The sequence below is a fragment of the Chenopodium quinoa genome, unplaced genomic scaffold (assembly GCF_001683475.1).
Source record: "Chenopodium quinoa cultivar QQ74 unplaced genomic scaffold, ASM168347v1, whole genome shotgun sequence".
NCBI classification, from domain to species: Eukaryota; Viridiplantae; Streptophyta; class Magnoliopsida; order Caryophyllales; family Amaranthaceae; genus Chenopodium; species Chenopodium quinoa.
Genome location: NW_018745395.1, coordinates 1080748 through 1105955, shown reverse-complemented (window position 1 = coordinate 1105955; position 25208 = coordinate 1080748). Strand labels below are relative to the sequence as shown.

General features: G+C 32.6%; 3 protein-coding genes across 3 annotated transcripts; 2 read left to right on the top strand and 1 right to left on the bottom strand.

Moving 5' to 3' along the window:
- Window positions 1-5859: 5859 nt before the first annotated feature.
- On the bottom strand, window positions 5860-8820 carry LOC110712988 (caffeine synthase 1-like). The gene is made up of 2 exons (XM_021891447.1): window positions 8542-8820; window positions 5860-6201 (listed from the first exon to the last, which is right to left on the bottom strand). The coding sequence occupies exons 1-2, from the start codon at window positions 8818-8820 to the stop codon at window positions 5860-5862; spliced, it is 621 nt and encodes a 206-aa protein (XP_021747139.1).
- Window positions 8821-19795: 10975 nt separating this feature from the next.
- LOC110712905 lies at window positions 19796-25158 on the top strand. Its single transcript, XM_021891367.1, has 3 exons — window positions 19796-20125; window positions 23760-23876; window positions 24495-25158. The coding sequence occupies exons 2-3, from the start codon at window positions 23850-23852 to the stop codon at window positions 24954-24956; spliced, it is 489 nt and encodes a 162-aa protein (XP_021747059.1). The 5' UTR covers window positions 19796-20125; window positions 23760-23849; the 3' UTR covers window positions 24957-25158.
- Window positions 22057-23337, top strand: LOC110712987. Its single transcript, XM_021891445.1, has one exon. The coding sequence runs from the start codon at window positions 22057-22059 to the stop codon at window positions 23335-23337; it is 1281 nt and encodes a 426-aa protein (XP_021747137.1).
- Window positions 25159-25208: the final 50 nt, after the last annotated feature.

The following is a 25208-nucleotide window of genomic DNA, read 5'->3' as shown; positions in this document are numbered from 1 at the left end:
GAAATACTCAATATTGCTTCAAGCACCAATTAAATAACACATTCACAATAAAACTTATATCTTTATACTTTGTTTTATGTAAAAAAATCTCTAACTATTTTTCGTTTTATCATCCTTTTTTTCAAAAGATATAATACAAATGCACATTAAGTAAAAGTTTTAAATTTCCTTAAAAAAAAAGTAAAAGTTGTAAATCATATTTATAATAAAACTTCTAATTTTCAATACTTTGTTTACTTTTGTAAGGAGAAATATTACTACTTTTTTTTTAACTACTAGTAATGGTCTCATTCCATCATTAAAATATAATATAACATTCGATTTTTTTTAGTTGCAACTTTGGAATATTTTATATTTCTCTCAAATAATACCCCAAAGTTGCAACTAAAAAAGAAATTTGAGGTAGTATAATTGATTAATATAAGGCACACTAAGCCAATTATTAATTTTGAATTGTTTTTTTTTTACGTACTAAATAGTGAAGGATTAAAGTGAAGGATTAAAATCAAATAGTGAAGGGTTAAAATAATAAAATATCAAATTCATAAAATAGATATAGGTTACTAATAAATATAGCATTATGTGAAATAAAATACAATGCAAATAAATAGAAAGTTTCAAATAACATGTTCACAATAAAACTTATATTTTTTTTTACTTTATTTTTATATAAAAGCTCTCTAACCGAGGGTGTGTTCTATTCACCTGATTTTCACTGATATGAACTTATCTTAACTTATCTGAACTTACATGAACCTTATTATAACTTATTTTAGTTGTAATTTGTAATTGGTTAACCCTTATACCTATCAAATATGATCTGAATTTATCTGAACTTAATTAATTGAACTTATCTGAACTTATTACACCTGAAATAAGTGAAAATAAGGTGAACAGAACATACCCTTGTCTTCATTTTATGATTACACTTATATATTCTCCTATTGTGTCAATTGTATAATGTCTATAGTTACTAAACAAATAAAGGGAATACTATTCAAATATATATTATTACTAAACAAATTAATAAAGTGGCACTTGTAAACATATAAGATTCGAACTCGAGACTTGAATACATGGAACTCATTTTGAATGTTGCAGTTGTAACTGAGATTGCGGGATATTCACCATGTTAACAAATTGATGCCCCAAATAATTATAGTATACATCTCTCTTATTTGCAAACTATAATATAAGTTTGAATACTATTCAAATAAATATTGTTACTAAAAAAATACAAATTTACAATCGTTTCGTTAATAATATACTTGAAATTTATTGCCCAGTTTATGTTTTAATTTCATTTTTAATTATCATATAATAATGGACTTAAACATTTCATGGATTAAAAAGCTTGATGTTTAACTCTAAACTAGAAGTTTAATTTCTTACTAATCTATTACTATGATAAATCAATGAGCTTCATGTATGTGTTGTCTTTGTGAAGAATCAAGTATTGAAGAAATATAAAACTTTCATGTTTTAAAATCTGGGAAAAATGAAGAGCATTGGAATTAATTCAATTTCATAATACAACATTATTGAAAATTTATAATCGATTTTAATTTACATTGTTAGGATGACAATATATTTCTATTTGTCTAAAAACAAATTGCTTAATGAAAAACAAAACATTAAAAAAAACTTATTAGAAATTAACAACATGAAAGCAAAAATTTAAGACAATCTAGAAAAATTAAATTATTTTTATTTTTTTAGTTTCGAGCATAAGATTCGTACAAATCTAAACAAAAGAAAATTTTATAAAACAATTTTTTTGGTCAAAACATTGCATATTCAACAGAATCTTTGTAAAAAAGAAACAAATTTTAAAGCAAAAGATGGAGAAAGTATATAATAAATAATTTACATGTTAAACAAGAACATAAAGAAATCTATAAAATAGATTAGTTTGTTTAAGCATTTCTAAATTCAATTTATTTTATTGAAGCAAACTTGAAAATAGATTTCGTTAAGCAATTACATATAAATTCTGTTAAAAAAATAGAAACTAAGTAGAACATGATGAACAGAAGAGAGAGAAGTGAGAACAAAAATGAAAGCAAAAAAAATTACAGAAAAAAATGAGATGAGAGAGAAGGGGTAGTTGAGAATTTGGATCCATTAATTATATCTTGAAAATTGAAATAGAATTTGAAATTCAAACTAAAATTTTCATTTAAATTTGAAAAAATAATCTGAAATTTTTATTTTGGGCCCCAAATTAACCACCTATCATAGGTTGACACAGTCCAAGTGTATATATGGCCCACATACACCTAGTGTATGTATAGCCTTTACGATTCATATACTTCCTCTGTTCTTTTATTATTGCACCACTTGCCTTTTTAGGAAGTTTCACAAATATTGCACTATTTCCTCTTTAAGAAAAAAATCATTTGTGTTCACACTACAAATACCCAACATACCCTTGGTTTTTCACACTTACTTTTTAGTTTATTAATATGTCACATGGACAATTTTGTATTTTTACCTTTCTCTCTCTTACTTTTTTCCACTACCAAAATATTTACACCCAACCCTTATGGTGCAATAATAAAAAAACGGAGGAAGTATATACATTCCTTAGACCATTCTCAGCAGTGAGGAAAAAAAAAACCTCTCAATCTCTCTCTACCCACTTTCTCACTCCTCCCATACAATTTCTCTCATCAAATGTTTTTTTCACCACAGCAATGAGGAGAAAAAAAACCTCTCATCACTTTCTCCTCCACTATTTTTTAATTTATTTTTTAATTACGTTTAAAAATAATTTAATAAAAATTTATAATTACGTTTAAAAATATTAATAATACTAACTGGAAATTTTTTTTATAAGAAATAATTATAATAATAATAATAACAAGAAGAAATTGGGAAAATATGTTAATTTCTCTAATTTATGGGTTTTTTTGAAAGTATATCAAAATGCATGTCTATTTATAGAGAAAAAAATTTTATGGTCGTTGGTGAATTTTTTTTTTTTTAAAATAATTACAACGGTTATATTTCAAATACAAAATATAACCGTTGTAAAAAAACAACAAAAGCAGTGGGGGCCACATGTTACTGTTCATCACCAAAAGCCCTCAACTCTTGAGGGTTTTTATTTTCACTCATCGGTGAGTGTTTTTTCACTCACTGATGTAGTGTTCGGATTTTTTTTTACACCCTTATTTTTACTCGTGAGGGCTTTTCTCCTCACTGCTGGGAGTGCTCTTATATCAACAATTCAGTGCTCCCATCACTAATAACCGACAATATATTTTCAAGAAAAAGTTGATGTCAAATTTCATTCAAAACATGAGACATGATCACACTAGGCTAGATAGACCAATAGACATGAGAATAGGATATTTCTACAGTGTCATTTTTCAATAAATGACACCACAACATAATGATGTGTCAAATTATAATTGGTCCATTTTTTATTTATTTTTAAAGGACTAAATGTACTATATAGTATATATGCTTGTAAATACATGTACTCCGTATTTTTTTTATAAAGAATACTGTACATCATTATACGAGTAGTTTTTTTTTTTTAACAAATCATTTCCAAAAATTAAATTAAAATTAAAATTAAAATTCTGAAAATCAAACTTAAAAAAGCAAATCAAATATTTAGTGTGTGTTCATCATCGTTAATGGCCATTTTTTTTATGATCTCTCTCCTGGGCAATTAGGGTGCAGCGATTAGGTTGCAGTTCCCGACGAATCCTCCGGCGCACGTGGATCCGGCGAAGGTTCAAGGCAGCGGCTCAAGGTTTCGACGAATTTTCAAGCGGTTTTAGGCGTATTTTGGGTGCGTTTTTTGGTGCTTTTTTAGGGGTCTTTCTGGGAGGGTTTCTGGTGCGGTTTTCAGGCGACATTATAGGCATTCCGGCATGGCAGTTCTTGGACTATTTGGTGACGGTTTTAGGATCGGTTTTGGTCAATCTCAGGAAGGTTTCAGGCGACTTTCCCGGGAAGGATTAAGGATATAGTCACTTTTCCGGCAATTTCCAGGCAATGTTACTGACTGTCATTCTTCTTCTCTAGAAGCATTCCATGATCTTGATTTTTAATTATAAGTATATTTTCAAAATTTTATTAATATTATAAAATAGATTTTCACAAAGATGATGAATGATATGATGAACGATGATGAACAATTTTGATGTAGATGATGAACGAATTTAATTTTATGATTTCTAATTATAATTAAAAATTCGAAAATTAATTTTTATTATAAAATTAGATTTTTCATAATTTATAATTTTTTATTAAAAAGAATAAAAAAAACAATTTGAATACATTATGGACATTAAAAATAATTCAAAAAGAAAATAAAAACACAAAATACAGGCCAATCAGATTTTGCCACATCAGCAAGTTGTGGTGTCATTTTAAAAAAATGACATTATAGAATTTTTAATTTACATGAGAATATAGCTGATCTCAACAGTCAATTGCCTTATTTTTCTGACAACCACCATTACATACAATTATACAAGGATCACTATCAACATGAACAGAATAATAAGTAACAAGATAAAAAAAAAGAATAAAGGAAAAGAATAAATTCAATAAGAAAAGCGACATAATATTATATTATGTGAAACTTAGGAATATTTTATATCTTACAAATCATACAAAAAATTGCACATAATATGCAAAGGAGGTTGTTTTTGGAAACAGTATACTCCTCAGGTATTAAGGTAATAATATCAAGATGCCTTAGAGACTAAGTTCAATGAATGTTCAAATGTTCTTCAGCTCCGCTTAGCAAGGGTATATCTGAGGGCTCCACCTTGATGTCCGAGAGCTCGGCCTGCAAAACAAATAAGGTTAGCTGCCCGAGGGGGTGTGACCCGGGAAAACCCCTTCGATGCTTAAGTCAGCAAATATGCTTTCTAGAGAGAGAAAGTAGAGAAAGAATGAGAGAGAATTAGGAAAAAAGTTTTCATCATTAATAATTGGAGAGCTATTTATAGATGTACTTATCTGGTGGCAAAGTTGTATTTGTGTGGAGCCGGGCCCACGGTATGGGACCTCTAATGGTTTGAGTATATTGCCAGGCCAAAAGTTGGGGACCTTTAATGACATTAAGTATTCTGGGCCAAATTGAATCGGATCAAGTGATCATTGAGTTAAATGGACCTTACATGTGAGGGGGAGTGTTGAAGATTATCCTACATTTAACACATGTAAGTGTCATTCGTTGATAAAAAGAAGAGAGAGTTAAACACTTTGTAAGGCTAAGGGTCTAATCCTCCTATTGCCATATGGTTTTGGGATGAAACCTCCTTGGATTTGTGAAGTGGACTCTCTCTCTCTTGGTTTGCGGGTACGGCCCAGACCCGCATTTAATACTAATTACAACTTTATTTCATGTCAAGAGAATATAATCTCCAGTTTCGATAGCGAGTTGCCCTAATTTTAGGAACAACCAATTTACATACACTTAATACAAGGATTAGTAGAAACAAAAATACAAAAATAATATGCTAACAAAGAGATTAATAATTGGAAAAGAACAAATACAACAAGAAAAGCAAGATAGAAGAGCAAAGAAGCAGCAATGCATCCTTCTATACTAACACTTAAATAATTTCTTCTTTTTATCTTAACTAGGACTCTTCCTTGAGACCTTGACCTCGAAACCATTGATGAATCGATACCAAATGATCCAACTCCTTCACAAATATGCATAAACCAAATCAACCTAACACACACAAAGTAAGAAATGAAAATAGATATTCCTTGTTTCTTAAAGTTTTCTGGTTTGACTTTTTTGTGCGACAATCACTCTATAATTAATCAAGAATAACTTTTTGAAACAGAGGGAGTATTTATCTATGTTCATGCATATCATGCTTATTTTTTTCTAAGTAAAATCGTAACAGAATAGTGTTTTGCAGCTTGATCTTGAGCCAAATACTGGTATGCATAATATTTAAACTTCTCATATAAAGGGGTAATTATCTCTTCACCAAAATGATGCGAAAGTACTGATTCTGTGTATGCTCTAACGAGGTTCGTAATTATCTGAGATCTTTCCCATTTGTCCTCAATTTCAGGTACCATATCAAGTTCCGTTGTCACTGAATGTTCGACTAAAAATGACCCTTCCTTCTGCACTATGCTTCCAAGTTCATCTGTGTTTGCCAAATACAACGGAAACTCAAAATTGTCTAGCTTCTCTTCCTTGATTACTCCCTGAAAAATATTCATTGTAAGCTATCATTAATAACTTCTTCTGGCTTATTCGAAAAAAAAAATTTATCTACAGATCTACTCCATATGATACATATAATAGAATTAAAATACTACCTCTGTTTCATACTACGTATTTACTACCTCCGTTACAGGTTATATGCAACGATTATACATTTTCCTTCTCTGCTTTATGTTGGAATTTTAAAACAAAGAAGTTACGGTGTTTATTCTTTTGACTGTTGGGATTTATTGGCTATTGGAATCCCTTAATTTTAGCTTCCTCTTATTGCTAATTTAATGGGCATTATTGCTGATTAATGTTGTCACTTAAAGACTAGCCGTTACCCCTTTTAATGTTGATAAAAGCTAGCTCTTATTGGGGATTAATGGGTGGATGTTACACCACTTGATTGACGACCATTTTCCCCTTAATTGTTAGTTGTTTTTACTCCCTCCAATGCCTTATAAATAAACCTTATTGACCTCCGAAAGAAAAACAACAATCAGTCTTCTCTCTTTTCTAAATATATCTAAACACGAATTCATTCTGTTCTGTTTTCTGGGCAAGTATTCTGAGTTCCAGTCTGGTTTTTGAGTGCACATAAACTCCGGCGCTGTGCTTATCCTAGAGGGCGACCGCTTCTAGTCTACTGCACCGGGAGGTAGCGCGGAATTGTCTTTTAGGTCGGTGGTTCACCACAACACGGCAATTGTCAATTGGTCTACACAACATTAAGATAAGTATTTTCTGTTTAATTTGCTTATTTACTAACACTTTATGTCAAATCGTTACACATAACCTGTAACGGAGGTAGTATCATGTTGTCTTTCATACCATACTTAGTTTCATTACCAAGATCCTTAGGAATTTTTTTATTTGATTTTGAAACAATTTATTTTATCTAATATATTGTGCAAGTCTATGTACGGATATTAGGGTATGGGTAAGTTGACTAGGGAGTAGGGACGAGCCGACGAGGTCTTATGGGTCGTGGGTAGGGTTTGGGTAGAATATGGCTCAAAAAACATTATATCCAGACTCGTGTCCTACTCAATGCCACCTAGACCCACCACCTATACCCTACCCGACCCATAAGGTCTGGGAAGAAAAAAAAGAACATATGCATTATGTAGAAAAAATGCAAAATTAGAAGGTAGTTGATAAAGGAGAGTGTGTAAGACCTCTGAAACAAGACAAGTAAGGGCTTGAGTCATTATTTTGGTCATCAAGAACGGCGTCCATGGCAATGAATCCGTCAAACATGGTGAACCGGTGATTGTTAGGAGCATAAATCCGTTTAGTACTACTTCTTTTGAGCGACATTTGAGAAACTGATTGAAGTCCTGTTCAAATTGAGCCCAATAAGCTTCAGCAACTGGTTTGGGACTTGTTTCGGCTATGTGAGTGTTCCCCTTGTTTATTGACATGCCTTGATCATCATAAAGCCCGGGTGGAATCTGTACATATCTCAAATCGAGGTGTTAAAATTGACACGACTCAAAACAATTTGATGTAGTTTAAATTGACCTGATCTAGAATACAATTGGTATGGACACAAATATTTAACAAAAGGAAAATTTGTTAATTACTACCTCAGAAAGAGCTCCCTTGTTAATTACTACCCGTAAAAAAAAAGTTTCTAATTACTACCCCACATTCAACATAATTGCACCGATTACTACCCAAGTGCTATTTCCGGTGACTTAACTCAACATATGACGTCATAACCCAATTGTAACCACACACTAACCTAACTAAAGTTAAATAAACCTAATGGACCAGAAACTGAGAAACCCATGGACCAATAGTCCAATACATTTTCTGTTTATTTAATGTCAAGCTAACATTAACTTTGTCACGCATTATACACTTGCGTACATAGTTACATCTAAAAAACTAAGAAAAATATGTGGCCATTACAATGGTTGGAAATAATATGTTATAGACCCATTTTATTCATTTTGTACATTGAATCCTATAGTCTTTTTTTTTTTTTTTTGAAGAATTGAATCCTATAGTCTAATTGATCTGAACATGGGTCTGAACATTTTAGACCCGACTAACAAGGCAATATGTCAAGACCGAATTTGAGTTTGCATTAAAAAAAATGAGTTTGGGTCCATTGTAATATCTAACAGAGTCGCACAAATTTGACGTATTTCCATCTCTAGAAACAACTTATATATCACATTGAATTAGACAATCGATTTAACTAGCCACACATTAAATGTGGGACATTCTGCCACAACCACAACAAATCATTAAAGATAAAGAATGCTCAAAGTAAGAAAAAATAAAAAATCCACTTAACAAAATAACGAGTGTTTAACAATACAAACCTTAGATAACCAATGAAGAGTGTAATTGGAATGAACAAAGTGCAAAGTATTGTGAGGAAAAAGCACGTCATAATAGGAACCGGGCACACCCATTAAGAAGCAAACCGGCTCACCTTCATCCTTTCTTTTTAACACCTCCAAATTCAGCAAATCTTTAAACAATAAGCTAAAATCATTTGAGGGAAGGTCATTCATGTACATATGAAGTTTAGGCTGTTGATGAACTTCACTATCATGCTTCGATTCCTTGCACTTCCTTTGCATAATTTCTATCACCATTGATACTAGGGCCAATGGAACTTGTCCTACTCCACATCCCAAATCAGCTACATTAAGACCTTTAATTAAGCCTTTACTCTCCGAGATTAGAGATTGTATTGTGCTCTCTATTATGTGTTAGGTTCATTAACCACACTTCATTCTGTTATAATTGAACATGATTAAAATATAATTAACATTAGCTTAGCCCCGTGCCATGCATGGTAAGTCTAATTTATTTATTTTGTAAAAAAGTTAAAATAATTATATCTAATTTTATATATTTTTTTATGGTTAAAAAAAAGTAATTTTTTAATATCAATAATATAAATCAAACTTTTTGTTACTACTTTTTTCTGGAGAATCTAATATTACTCTATTTATCGAATAACTAAAAAAAAAGTTGAAATAATAGTTTAGGTAAATGAATACGGAAGAATAAAAAAGGAAAAGAGGGTTTTGGAGGGAAAAAACAGCACCAGAATGTGACATGTGTCACTCCCGGTGTCTGTTTTAGTATTAGCTAGCCTTATGGCCCGTGCAATGCACGGGTTATTCATATAAAATTGTATTGAGAGATAAGTGAGGAAATATCAGTAAATCATTATAGGGTATAATATGTAATCGAAAAAATTGCATTGAGAGATAAGTAAGGAAATATCAGTAAGTCATTATAGGGTATAATATGTAATCGGAAACGTGATTAAAGAAATTAAAATTTTGGAACTTTAATCGAAAAAGAGGCTTAAATAGAAGGTGGAATGAGTAAAATTAAAGAGAGAATAGGAAAAGGTTGAATCAAAGGGGAGAGATGAAGTGTGTATGAAAGATGAAGTATAAGTTTAATGAAAGAATTAAAAAAAAATGGTGTAATAATAAAAAATTAATAGTGTAAGATGACATATGACACTATGGTTAGAGAAGTGTAATAGAGTGGATAGTGACATGTGTCTTTCTTAGTATCTTGGTTATAGTTTTTAAATACTAACTAAGTATAGACTAAGTATAGATTAAGGTTATTGATTGATTATTCTTATGTAATTCATGCAAGAGAGGACAATTTTGATGATTATAACAGCGCCATATATATGTTTTTCTAAGGTAAGATACAATGACAGATTTGGTTCGTCTTCTTGCAAGACCAAAACCTAATCCATTTACCATATATGTGAAACCATGAATAATTGTATTTTACTAGCTCTCAAAATACCATGTTTTGATTAATTGTATTTTACTAGTTCTCAAAATACCATGGTTTGATTTAACCACCCGTTTTTTCTTTTACTTTATTTAACAACCCACACACTAAAACACAAAACTTTAGATTTCACTACCTCTTAATTAAAAAAATATCGATTTTTGTGTCAAAACTTGTTCTATTAAGGTTTTAGGGGTCACTGTGATCCTTTAGGTTTGATTTGAAGACAAAAAAGTATAAAAAAATGTTTCATTTTGTGTGTATCACACAAACCAATGTAGTTCTTAGCATGAAAACGAGACATTTCCAATAACTTTTTCAATTCTGATTTCAAATCGAATCCTTTTGCTAAAATGACTCCCACAACCTTAAAAGAGGAAGTTTTGTAACAAAAATCGATGTTTTTATATTAAAATAAATAAATAAATAAAATCTATTGTTAAGAGGTGGCAAAATCTAACATTTTGCATTTTTGTAGGTGATCAAATAAAAATAATTTTAAAAATGGGTGGTTAAATAAAAATAGGATGTTTTGAGGGTCGTAAATAAAATTATAAAAACATATGGGATTAATGTACAATTTTAAAGATTGGTGGACAACTAGACAAATAAGGTCAAAGTTTAATTTGTTTGGATTAGAACTATGCAATTTAACCCAATATAGAAAGAAGGCCCTAGTGAGCCAAACGAGACCCATTTTGAACGGGGTTTTATCCTGGCTGGGCTCATATGAGTCATATCAGCGGAGTGACGGGTAGAAAACCCACCCAAAGTCCCAAAATGGCAACTAGTAGCATTAAATTATTTATTATGAAATTATTAATATTGGTAAATAATTAAATACTTATGACCAACTGATCTGACAGTGCCTTTTTTGAGTAAAAAAATTTTCTTAATCAAATAATGGTTAAATATTGATAAATACTCTATTACTCAATATTTATAAATCATTTTTTTTTCTTATGGTCATAAGTACCTGTGAAAATGCATTAAAAGGGGTTAAATACATGTTTAAGTTAATCAAACAGAAACTTTTTTTTTCAAAAATAAAATAAAATCAATCAGAAAATTCGAGATAGATAAACCAAAATTACCTGGACAAAAGAATTCTGAGCATAACTGAGCTCCCCATCACCTTTATTCATATGAAGAAATTCATTAATTCCCATATGTATATATATATATATATATATATATATATATATATATATATATAAATATATATTCTAATATCTAGCTTCTCCTCTGTTTTTTTTTCCTTTCTGAAATCTCCACTATAAAATTGATATTCCTATTATGGCAAAAAAAAAAGTTATTTAAAGCAATTGAGTCTTCACTAATTAAGCTTTTTGTATTTTTATTTTTACACATGGGCCGGTACGGTAGGTGTTAAGATAATAATATTGTAAGTTTATGAAAATAATTATATAGTAACCTTGAGATACGCATGAATTATACATTATTTACAAATTGTCAAATTATAATAATGATCATGTAACATGCAATTTTAATAAATTATGAACTTATTAATTAAGAAATTGATCTAGTAGACATCATCGTCATAAATTATGAATTATCTTTAATTATTTATTATTTATTAGTTGTTTTTGCTGGTCAAAGTGTTAATTATTCTACATGATACTATGATAGCTGATGAATTATCTTAATTATACAATATTCTTATATTTAAATCAAATCATGCTATTTAATTATCAGTCATATACTCATATTGTTAAAATTTTACAGTAGTCTTTTTGAATTATAGGTTTCCAAAACTAACACATGTATGTCTCATATTAAAAAGAGACGAGAGTATGAGACTAGAAGAGAGTTAAACAATTCATAAGACTAAAAGCTACTCCTCATATCGCCATATGGAATTAGGATGAAACCTCTAGGGACTTGTATAGTGGACTCTCTAGCTATTTAGGTGATTGTGCGATCCAAACGGTTTGACGGTTCGGTTTGAAATCAGTTTGGTTCAAAAAAGGGTCGGTTTGAAATCGGTTTAAGTGCCCAGTCGATTTCGGTTCGGTTTATCATTGAGCAGTTTTAATTCAGTTCGGGTTGAAAATGATTTTGTGCAAACAGGTTGCGGTTTATTATTGTGCTAACGCGTCCTAGCTAGCCATATTTAGAGAGGCCTTTCAGTTGTTGGTAACATTGATGAGTGAAAATATGTATTAAAATAAAATGTTTTTAGGGATGTAAATGTATGTTTGCACACTTTTCTTAAGAGTTTAAAAAGAGGCAATGACATTAATGATGTCAAATATATATATATATATATATATATATATATATATATATATATAGAGAGAGAGAGAGAGAGAGAGAGAGAGAGAGAGAGAGAGAGAGAGAGATTTTCCAAACACTATTTATAAGAGTTAAATCATTAAATCACACAAGGAAAAGGTTATATGTAATTAACATTAGGATTTTTTAGATTTTAACACCTGATAAAAACGGAAAAATTGATATTAACACCTCCAAAAAAAAATTATTTTAACACCTCTTAAAAAAATTTAAATTAGAAGTTACCACCAGATAACGGATTCCGTGACGGCAAAAGTCTGTGGGCCCCAGCATTTGGTTTTACCTCCAAATTTCACCTAACAAAATACGAATCTTCTTCCTTCATTGAATACTCACCCAACTTCTTCATTCAATTATCTCTGAATCTTCATCTAATCAAAAAAATATTCAAAGGGCAAACATTTAAACCTAATTTTGAGTGGTTGAGGTCCAAAGCTAGGTGTCAACATTGCAGAAGAACAACTCAGTAGGTGTTCGTCATCTTCATCAAGAAAAAAGGGGCAAACTGCTGGAGATCTGACAAAGACAGTCGAAAGATTCCAAAGAAGGTATTTTTTTTTATCATCTTTGATTGTGGTGCTTGGTTGATGTCAAAATTGCAATTATATGCTGAATTAGGGTTACTTTTGGTAGAAGAGCATGAAACTAACCCTTGACAATTCAATTGACTATGCGAATTAGGTAAATTATTTAATTGACTTTGCGAATTAGGGTAATTGAATTATTTAATTGAGATTAGAGGTTATTTACAGTGGTTTATTCTTAATTAATTCATGGAGTACTTGAATTGAGTTTGAATTGTTTATGCAAAAATGTTGGAGTTGCTGCCTTTGCACTGCAAGTTAGATAATTAGGATAGATTTGTTTATTCTCTTAGTGTCATTGCGCATGCAATGTAATCATATAATGTTCAATTATTGAATGGGTTTTAATATTTGTTATCCTTTTTGACTGGTGGGTAGATAATGGGGGACAATGATGGCATAATTGACATTTGTCTTAGAGTTGGAGGTGCATTTGTTCCAAAAAGAGTAAGCAAAGATAGGCAGCTTCTTGTTTGGTGTGGTGGGTGGTGTTATTGGAAAAGGAAAGTTGAAGTGTCTAAGATGGATGTGCATTTGATTAGGACAGCTGCTATTCATGGGTTTGTTCAAGGGGATATCCCTGTTCCTATGCATTACAAATGTTGGTATAGGGAGAAGGGGAAAACTTCTAACAATGGGAAAAGGGAGCTAGTTAATAGTGAAGATATTAAGGGTCTTTTGGAGACAGTAAATGGTGAAGGGTATGTAGAAGTATTTGTAACAGTACCAACTACTAATAAGCCCACAAATGAGGCCCAACCTAATCCACCAAAGGCAAATAAAAAGGGCAAGAAGGGCACCACTGATACTATTGTCAGTGTGAGAAGGAGCCCTAGGTTTAGTAAGGCAGAGAGAGGAAAAGAGAAAGTAGCTGAAGTGGTAACTGAGAAGGGTAGGTTGAAAGGGAAAGGGTCAGCAAAGGCAAAAGCTCTGAAGTTGAATGAGCTTGAGGATGTTGACTCTAAGTACTCAAGTGAAGTTTTAAGTGATGAGGACTTGGACTGGGAACCTAGTGAGGAAGAATATGATGAAGGGGATGAGGAATGGTATATTGAAGGGTCATAGGATATTTTGGACAAGGTGAACAAAAGCTTGAAGAAAGGGCTGGGAAGTGAAATAGAAGAAGGTGTTCCTGTGAAAGATAAGAGGTCAGAGCTTAGGGAAGACCTGGATGTTGGAGATCTGCATCTGAATCCAGATAATGAAGGAGATTCAGATAAATCAAGGAGTTTGTGTGGTTTTGATGAAGAAGAGGACACTGCTCTATGGTTCAATGCTGATGTTGACTTTCCGAACCCTATTCAGTTGAAAGTAAATCTAAAGTTCAGCAATGCTCAAGTGCTAAGGAGGGCACTTAGACTTCATGCAGTTCAGAATAGGTATGAGTTCTACTTTTTGCATAATGACAGTACTAAGATTACAATACAATGTAGGTATAGGTGTGATTGTGAGTTCAACACTTACACTTGTAGAATGCCTACTTGTACATGTGTGGGGGGGGGGGGAGTGAAGTGTCAATTCAAGGTCTTTGATTCAAAACTTTTTAAGCAACAAACTTGGAAAATCAAAAACCTCAGATTGAAACACACTTGTTTAAGAGTGAGGAAGAATAGGATGCTTACTGCTGAGTATATATCAGAGAGGTATTTGGAGGAGTTTAGGAGTAACCCTAGCTAGAGAATTAAGGAGATTAGGGCTAGGATTCTGAATGATTTGGGTATTGAAGTGACTTATTTTATGGCATGGGTAGCAAGGTGTAGGGCAAAGTTGATTATATTTGGTTCTGTTAGGGAGCAATATGCAAAGGTGTGGGATTATGGGAAAGCTGTGATGAAGTACAACCCTGGTTCTGGGTGTAATATTGTTGTTGATGGTATTGATAGGCCAGAACCACCCTTGTTTCTCAGAATGTTCATGTGTTTAAGACCTCTGAGAGATGGTTTTGTAAGAGGTTGTAGGCCACTTATTGGGGTGGATGGTTGTCACCTCAAAGGTGCCTACCCTGGGCAGATTTTGGTGGCAGTGGATAAAGATGGGAACAACAATTTGTTCCCTCTAGCCTGGGCCACAGTGGAGGTGGAAAACAAGGAGACTTGGGGTTGGTTCTTAGAGTCTCTAATGGCTATGTTCACACATGACCAAGGAGCTGGGCTAACCATCATGTCTGATAGGCAAAAGGTATTACTACCTTACTTTTTTCTTCCAAAACTGTTATTCATGTGTAAGTGTTTGAGTTTCTTCTAATATGGTTAATTGATGTTTGCCTTTTTTAGGGATTGATTGAAGCAATGGCTGATGTTATTCCCAAAGCAGATCAAAGGTTTTGTGTTAGGCATATTTGGGCCAACTTTAAGCTCAAATTCACTGGAGCAACATTTAAGGAGCTTTTCTGGAGTGCTGCTAGGGCTAACACTTTTGTAAGTGAACTTGTTCCCTATGATGTGCTAAGTTTTACATTTGCAGTGCATGTTAGATTGTGTAATGACATTACATGTTTAATTTTACTAAATGCATTTGTCAGTTTGAGTGTTTTTCTGATTGTATATGTATGTATTTGTCAGTTTGAGTATGAGATAGCCATGGAGTCTATCAAATTTCTTGATGAAGCTGCATATGAGTACTTAGTGAGTATTCCTCCCAAGCATTGGTGTAGACATGCTTTTCCACCTACTCCAAGTCCAACATGTTGTTGAACAACACGTGTGAGACTTTCACTGCAGTAATCAGGCTTGCAAGAGATAAACCAATCCTCACCCAAATGGAATGGATGAGGAGGTATATAATGAACAGGAATAATGAAAAGTGGGAGGATGCCAAAAATATAAATAGTAACTTAGTGCCATATGTCAGGCATGTTCTGCATAGGATAGATTTTGTGGCTAGGGGGTGTATGGTGCAGCCATCAAGGGACAACACATATGAAGTGCAGCTTAAGGATGACCAAGTGTTGGTTGACATGGAGAAAGAAACATGCACATGTTACCATTGGGAACTCACTGCGATACCCTGTGTTCATGCTTATGCATGCATGCTGGATATGAGGGGTGACATAGAGGCTTATGTTGACCCATAATACACAATGGAAACATACAGAGCTGCTTATGAACCAGTTGTCCACCTAATGCCAGGTCCCAAACACTGGGAGAAAGTCAAAATGAGAGAACCACAACCCCCTGCATTTAAAGTGCAGCCAGGCAGACCAAAAAGCAAGAAAAGGAAGCTTGAGCCAGGGGAATGTTCAATTGCAAGTAGCTCAACAAAGAGGAAGAAGCAATGCAAACACTGTGGGGGGTTTCGGGCATTATGCCAAGACCTGCAAACTACCTCCAGAACCAGCAACAGAGCTGATAAAGGCAGCAGGCAGACCCCCCTTGAATACACCTTGGATGGTAGAGGAGAGAAAAAAGAAAGAGCTCAGGGCTGTAAAAAAGGTAACCCAAATCAACCTCAACTTGCTTACTCTTTTTTTTGGTACATTTTCAATCCTATAATACATGTCATTAACTATTCCATTTTGACACAACATGTCTGATAGGCTGCAACAGAGGCAGGAGTTGGAAGACAACCTACCTCAACCCAACCAACCTCCAGTCAATTAAAAACAAAGAAGAGGGCTAGCTCCAGTCAACCTAGATCAAGTCATCTAAACCCAAAGAAAGAGCCTCCAACCAAGGTAAGAACCCCCTCAAGTTAGCCTGCAGCACAACCAGCTCAGCAAACAGGTGTTGTGACAAGGGGCAAGATGCAGTCCTTCAAGATGAACCTCACCCAGTGAATTCATGTGTCTAATTGGTGAACAATGTTTATCAGTGAACAATCTGTTAGTTTTATGTATGATTTGGTAGATTTCCTATGGGTTTGATTACCATATGACATTTTAAAAGTTGTATGTATGATTTGCATTGCTTTAAGGCAGTGTAAAGTAAGCTTCTTTTGTCAAACTACTTTTGAAGTGCTTACTTATTTTGCCAATGAAAAAAGTGCAAGAGTTTCACAGCTTTTACCATCTTCAATTCCTTTAGCAATGTTAAAGCATTTTAAAAATCAACAACTCAGTCAATGCAAATATCATTGAAACCATTCTCATAACAACTCAAGCCAATACAAAATATTTAAATTTAGGTTCCATAACTTAATTGATACTAATACAAGTTAACCACCCCTACCCATTATGAAAACAACAAACATTGACAAACTAATACAAATTGTAATGCCCAACCAACCAAAATAGTTCATTGAAGTTGTCTTCCCTGCACTGTACTCCCTGTTCATTCTGTTCCTGTCACCTTTTAAGGCCTTGCATCTAATCTTCAAATTATCAACTTCATTTAGTAGGCACCTCCTTTGACCACTGATTTTGTCAACTTCCCTTTTCAATTCATTGACTTCACCCTTTAGCAGCTTCTTATCCAATAAGAGGTTGTTAATACCCCCTGTTTGCCAATCTGTCCCATCAGGTTGATCAACCCACTCGAAAGATTTGCAGCCCCTTGTTTCTGTGATTGGATCATAAAACTTACAAGCTTTGAACTTCCTCCCTGGATTCTCCTTTGTCCAGCTAGTTAGCTTGCCCATTGGCACACCACAATTGCATTTCTTTTCATTAGAAGGGGAAGAGCTAACAAACGCCATAATCTGCATCAATTTTAGAACAACAATTACATATACACATTTAATCATCAACGAATTAACATTATCAACAACAATTTTCAATTTTAATTAACTAATACAAAAAGGCCCAAATTTCAATTTCTGATAAACCCTAGTTTTGTAATTGGGAAATTACATTCATACATAACACAATCTAAGTATCAATTCGAGTATAAAACAATCCTAATTAATAAACCTAATGAATTTATTACATAATTAACAGACAACCAACCTAAATTTACCCAATTTGATTCAACATAATTCGTTGCATTCGTATAAATCCAAATACCTGTTTCAGTAGCTTCAATGTCTTCCACGAACTAAAATACAACCAATTACTCTAGTAATTTTCGTTATTTTGAAGCAAATCGATCTGTTTCCAACAAAGATTAAGTTAAAATAGGGGATAATTGGGGAGAATTGTGCATATATAGAGGGAATTCAAAAAACTATCCGTTAGAGTGGGACCAAGTAACAGTTCCGTCAAATGAACTATGATTTTGGTGGTAACTTCTAATTTAAATTTTTATAAGAGGTGTTAAAATAAATTTTTTTTTGGAGGTGTTAATATCAATTTTTTTCGTTTTTATCAGGCGTTAAAATCTAAAAAATCCTTAACATTATATCAATTTGGGCATATAGGTAAAGAAACATTTTAAGAATATAATAATTGTCCTCACACTATTCATAAGTGTTTTATTTTTACACTTTTTAGAACGTATAAGTGTTTTTTTTACACTTTTTAAAGGTAAGAATATAGTTTGTATATTTTCTGTAATTATCTTTTGAGATCTCCTAAAGTGATTAGGTCCCTTGTAACCCTATATATTGGAATCAATGGAATACACTCCAATATGAGGAGTTTTCACAAAATCTAACATGGTATCATAGTTTCAAATTACGATCTAGCTTCTGCAATATTTTTTCCCTTTTATTTTTTCATTGCTCAAGTAAAAGACAAACTTTTAAATAAATCGGATGTATAGTAAATATTGTACATCCGTTATAAAGTTACCCCTAAAATGAGCAAAAGTTACCTTAATTTGTATAAAAGTTATCCTAACATAAATAAAAATTACGAAGTATTTATGCTTTATTGATAAAAGTTACCCAAAAAATTGTAAAAGTGACCCTAAATTTGATAAAAAGTCACCCTTGATTTACAGTAAAATACTGTTTACCAGATGTATACAAAAATTATTCCAAGCTAGTTAAAGGATTGGAAAAAGGATTGTTGTCAAAGTTACCGAAGAAAAAGCATGTAGTATATTGATCAATATGCATCATATAAATTCCATTTATTCGCGCATTTCTCCTGATTTTTATTTTAACCCTTAATTTTATAATCTTTTCAACAAACCTTAAGAATATTATTTGATGAAAAATAATTACACTGTACTGCTGAATTACTCCAGATTTTATTATCATTTACATTATTTTCTTTAATAATTTTTACCCATCGACTAGGTTACTTTTAAATAAATAAATAATCAATTTACGATATAAATCATGTGTTAAAATAAAATAAAAAATTTTACATGTGCATAAGGAACTATTTCCTACCAATTGAATATCGCCATATTGGTGTAGTAGTGATTGAGACTACACTTAATATGGTTGACCTGTATTCGATCCCATACAACAACAATTGGGAGAAGACTAGATTCTAACCACCCATAATTGATCCCCGAATCCGGATTAGCCCAAAGGAGTTTTTTTTCACGTTATTTAAGAAAAGTGGGCCTCATGTGATCTAATACATCTAAAATGAGGGTGACAGATTGTTAAGAGTGTAATTTAGTGTCTGTAAAAAAAAAGGTGTAATTTAGTGGATTATCACTACAAGAAAAAGGGGAATTAGCAACTGATTTTTGCAACTGGCATAATAATTAGTCGCAAAAATAATTTTGTGACTGAAAAAGACGAGCAATCACAAATTTTGCAACTGATTTTGCAGTAGTTGCTATGCGGTCGCTAATTAGCAACTAATATTTGCGACTACCATAATAATTAGTTGCAAAAATTATTTTTGCGACTGCAAAAAAGGAGTTGTCGCAAATTTTGCAACAGATTTTGTAATAGTTGCTATGCAGTCGCTAATCTGCAACAGTCCTATAACTTTTTGCAACTAAATTGCAGTTGCTAAGGCTAACAAATTTGAAACAATTTTTTTAAAAAATTTGGGACTAATATTGCAACTAACATGGTAGTTGCTACTATTTTTTTTTAAAAAATTTATTAAAAAGGAATTAAAACCCTTAATATATAATAAGTTAATTTTTTTATTTTTTATTTTTTTTTTGTTACGAAAATATAAAAACCCTTAGTACAAAAGTAAGGAAACAAGTACTACGTAGTATAATGAGTTGTTACCGCCAAAAAAACACAATAAACAATTATATCACTCCTTCCTAAAAAACATAAAATTATATCACTCCTTATTTTCGTGCTACTCGATACTCTTCATCCTCACCAAAAGAAACAAAAAACGAAGGGAAAACGAAAGCCATAATTCAGAACTTCAGATCAAACCATCGTCGTCCTCATCTGTCGCCGTTGCGCCATCCATCTCCTCCCGGTTAGTTACGCATGCTTCCTCTTCCTACCGTCCATTCAATCTTTCTCATATTGCAATTTGCTAATTGCGATTTAGGGTTATCATTGAGTATTTTGTCCAATTTTTTTAATTTTAGTCTAGTTTCGTTTGCAAATTGCGAACTGATTATAAATTTCGAATTGATTAAATTGCGAATTGAATGAGTTGTGAATTGATTGAATTGAATTTAATCTGGTTTATTGCGAATTGATTGAATTGATTTTGTTTGGCTGCCAATTGCGAATTTTTGGGTTATTTTTGAAGTCAATTATTGTAAAACCATTCAAACATGATTTATTATTCAAAAATCCCTAATTATTATTAATTTCTTTATGACTGATTTTTATTTGCCCTGAGGTTTGCAAGGTCTGGATAAGTTTGAATTCTCTGTACAATTTTCAGAAAATGAAAGAATAATTAAGTGAAGGATATATGCATTTTTACATTGTAATTAAGGATAGAAATGACGATGATAAAAAGGAAATGTAAAAAGTGATCATGTTTAGTTGTATATTTACCTTGAAATCTTCATATTAAACTGTTGGCACATTGACTAATCATGTCATTGATGATTAGCATTGTCTATTTCACACATGCTTGTATATTTTATGACATGTTGCAGCTTCTGTGTGATTAAAAGGGTATTTGGTTGCCTCAATGACATATATCCCAAGGAGTTCTTTTATTCAAGTTCTTGTAGTTATTATAATGTGTACTGTTTTGTTTACTTCCTCAATAATTTCATGGGTGCATCATTTATATTTGTGTCATATGGAATTGGAAAACATTTCTAATTCAATATCAAAGATGTGTATGTGTTTCTCCTTGGTTCTACTAATGAGTGATTTCCTTGGCCAGACTTTGAACTTACTTTTCTAATAGGGAGATTTGGCCCTATATTATCGATTAAAAATGACCGAAGTCTCTGTCACATAATGGTAACAATATAAAAAATTTGATGTGGTTTTGTAGTTTCTTTCTAGGCTAAAGTCAATAATTTGTCTGTTTATACCCCAAGCTTCTGAAAAATGCAGTCTGCCCAACTTCTTATTTACTGATCAATTTCACTTATTCTATGAGAATACATTTCATGTCAGGATTTACTGTCTTTAGTCAAAGAGGATCTTTGTGGGGGGAAGGGAATGGGGTTGAGGTGGATTAGGTTTATCACCTGCTTGATTGCTTCAATGTTACTTTGTCATGAATTTCTCAAAGCCTCAATATATGTTTAGAATTTTAGACATTCTCTTATATTCATTGCTCTTAAACTAGTTAAATGTATAAAACAGAGCAAAGAAATTGCATAAAACTTCAAGGAAAACAACCCTTACTAGCATACCATGTTTTTTAGATTTTTCAGCTATACCCCTTGGCAAAAACTGACTTAAAACCTTATATAATATTTTTAGATTATTTTTCTTATATTTTTCCTTAACACTAGATATCCTATTCTCATATATATGCTGCTTCATATTGATGTATGTAGTTTCCGCTGTTCTGAAATTTTGTTTCTAGATTTGGTAAAATATATTGAGTTATACCTATCATTGTTTTGTTCTGCTTGTTTCACTATAAGCATATGCAAATCGTGGATATCATACACTGATGCATTAAGTTTCTTTTTTTTTTGGTTCCTATTAAGTTTATTTTTTTGGTTTCTCTCTATTTATGTTGTCCCTCCAAATGAATATTGAACACTTTTTTTTCCATTGTTTCAAAAATAAAGAAAAAGGATTGTGTATACACTATATGACTTAACTGCTGCACCTTTTCTTTCTTATCTTTCTTTTGTCTTCTAAGTAATTGCCTAAATAACGAAGTATCGTATATAATAATTAAGAATAAATTACATATATAAGAAGACTATATTACATATGTTGTATGATTAACAATGTCGTTTAGCAGTTAGGATCATGGAGAAATTGAATCGAAAATGGATGTATGAGAGATTAGAAGGTCGACTACTAAGAAAGGAGTTCACAATTGGCGTGCGAGGGTTTATTGATTTTGCTAAACAACATCGTGATTTTCAAGAATCTTCCAAGATCAGATGCCCTTGTTCAAAGTGTAAAAATGTTCCTTTTTTAGATGTTGAAAGTGTAAGACAGCATTTGTATAAAAAAGGATTTCTTAATGACTACTACGAATTTGTTTGTCATGGAGAGGATTTTGATTCTTTAAAAGTATCAGATGAGCCATCGGATCCGTATGTTGACATGATTATTGATGCATTTGGTCAAGTTGATGGTGATCCAATGCATGAAGATATTCGGAATGTTGATGAAGAACCTAATCCTCAAGTTAAGAAGTTTTTTGAGATGTTAGCGGCCGCACAAAAACCATTGTATGAAGGAAGTCGATTATCTGTTTTAGAGATGGCTTCAAGGATTACGAGCTTGAAGTGTGAATACAACTTGCCCCATAGATGTGTCGATAGAATTTCATCGCTCATTAGTGAAGTAATTCCTGATGAGAATTCAATGTCCAAGACGTACTATGACACTAAAAAAGTGGTAAAGGGCCTTGAACTTCCTCATGAGAAGATACATGCATGCCCTAAAGGATGCATGTTATTTTGGAAGGATAAAGCTCACCTTGAAAAGTGTTCGAAATGCGGGGGGGGGGGGGGGGAGCGTTATAAGAAGACTTCTCGTGGAAAATGTGTGCCGGCTAAAGTGTTATTCTACTTCCCGATCGCGCCAAGATTGCAAAGGCTCTATGCGACCAAAGACCTTGCACATGAAATGCAGTGGCATTCACAAAATCCTAGGGTAAGTGGAACACTTGCTCATCCAAGTGATAGTGAAGCATGGAAACATCTTGATAACACATACAAGGATTTTGCAAGTGAGCCTCGTAATGTTAGATTGGGTCTATGCACAGATGGTTTCTCAGCACATGGAAAATTTGGAAGGCAATATTCTTGTTGGCCTGTAATTGTTACCCCATATAACTTGCCTCCATGGCTATGTATGAAGAAGCCGTTTATGTTTTTATCCTTGCTCATTCCGGGTCCTAAAAATCCAAAAGGGAACTTGGATGTGTACATGCAACCCTTGATTGACGAATTGAAATCTTTATGGGAAGTAGGTACAATGACATATGATGTATCCACAAAGCAAAATTTCAAGTTACGAGCTGCCCTTTTATGGACGGTTAGTGACTTTCCTGCGTTTGGGATGTTATCTGGTTAGACTACATCGGGAAAGATGGCGTGTCCATAATGCATGGACAAGCATAGGTCTTTTTGGCTAGACAATGGCTCTAAAGTATCATGGTTTGATAGTCACCGTCAATTTCTCCCACCTACACATCCTTTTAGAAAAAACCGAACTGCTTTTTTCAAAAAAAGAGCAGAAACTCGATTGCCTCCTCCAATATTGACGGGTCATCAACTATGGGAACAGGTTAAGGAGATTCCAAAGTCCATTGACCCAAAAATCCGTTTGACAAAATCAAAAAAGGTTAAGACAGGGTGGCATAAACAAAGCATCTTTTGGGAGCTTCCTTAATATAGATGACTATAACTGGTCTTTATTACAATTGCTCTATAGTCTATGTCCCCATATTTTTTTGTTGTTTTTCTTTAAGTGCTAACAACTTCTTCTAATACAAGGCAAAGAAAAAGGATGGAATTTTACCAACGGCTGCTGAAGTCTATGAGAGCACTCATTCGGTTTGTGTGGGAAATGATGAAGTTGAATTGATGGGTGACAAGTCTCAAAAATTCATGGTATGAGTATACTTCTATATTTTTCTAAGATTACAAAAAAAATATATATATAGTAGTTAATGTTTGGAGATATTATGGATTGTTTATTTGTTTGTGTGATTGAGTTGGAGGATGAGAATGATTTGTCGGCATTAATCATATGATTAATGTGGTATGGCATAATGGGAATTGACACAGGTTTATTTTGAAACCATACCCTATAGGAGGGAATTCTTCAATTTACAAAGGAGACTCTGTCGAAATTTTTACTAATAACTGCTTACATAAATTATTTTTCTATAAGTGTTGCATCTTTTATTTTAAAAAAAAAACAACGATAATAAAAATACCCCTGATCCTCTGTTCCCCAATAGTTGTACCTTTGTAATTTGGAGCATCTATGAAGAGGTAAAATGACACTTTTACCCCTAATCCTCACATTCAGGAATTTCCAAACCATCACCACCCACTCTCAAATTAAATTAAATTATGTTTTAGAAGTCCAAACTTGTTTTAGGCCTGGACGATGTCCCAAGTCATTGCTTGTATTTTTATTATAGTTGTTTTTATTTAAATGTATTTAGTTTATTTAAGTTTTAACATTTGAGATCATAGTTACTAATACATATCTTAATGCAGGGAGAATATATGGAAAAACTTGAGGAATATAAGAACAAAGGAATTTGGATAAACCCCGACAAAGTCTACTTGGAGGTTGTAGATGGGCAAAAGAAAGGAAAAGTCTACGATTTAGGGAGTGCTTCACAAATGTATTACAAGAGCGATCATACTTCTCAATCTACTGCATCACCTTCCACTCCTTCCATGATTTCTCAATTAAGTTCTCAAGTTGAAGAACTAAAGAAGATGGCGGAAGAAAACCATAACAAGGTGGAAGAAAGCCAAAAAATAGCGGCAGAGAGCTTAAAATGTGCTAAGGAATTCGTCGAAAATCATGAGATCGAAAAAGCTACATGGAAGAAGGAAAAATTAGCTATGCAAAATACATTGCAGGAAACGGCATCACTTGTAAAACAAGTTTACCGTCCTTATAAGCCTCCTACGCCTGCAGTCACCCGCTCTCGTGATACAACTAAGTGATTTTAATTTTTTTGGTGGTAATTTTATGAACTGGTCTTTTACATTGTCATTAGTTCTTATTTGAAGCAGCATTTTTTATATGGGAGGTGACTTTTGGAACAATTAGTCATATGAGTTAAATATTGTTTTTTAATACATTGATACAAAATTGATTATATTTTGGATATTTGAATAAAATTAACATTTTGGTTATTTGAATTTATGCGTGGGTACCTTTTTTTGTTTTGTGATTAATATTGGTGGTTGCTTGAT

Coding starts and splice junctions, on each gene's coding strand:
- LOC110712988 (XM_021891447.1), bottom strand. CDS start 8,820: ATGGTGATAGAAATTATGCAAAGGAAGTGCAAGGAATCGAAGCATGAT. Junction 6,202..8,541: donor CTCTTCATTGGTTATCTAAG/GTTTGTATTGTT, acceptor AATATTTTTCAG/GGAGTAATCAAGGAAGAGAA.
- LOC110712987 (XM_021891445.1), top strand. CDS start 22,057: ATGGAGAAATTGAATCGAAAATGGATGTATGAGAGATTAGAAGGTCGA.
- LOC110712905 (XM_021891367.1), top strand. CDS start 23,850: ATGGGTGACAAGTCTCAAAAATTCATG. Junction 23,877..24,494: donor ACAAGTCTCAAAAATTCATG/GTATGAGTATAC, acceptor ATCTTAATGCAG/GGAGAATATATGGAAAAACT.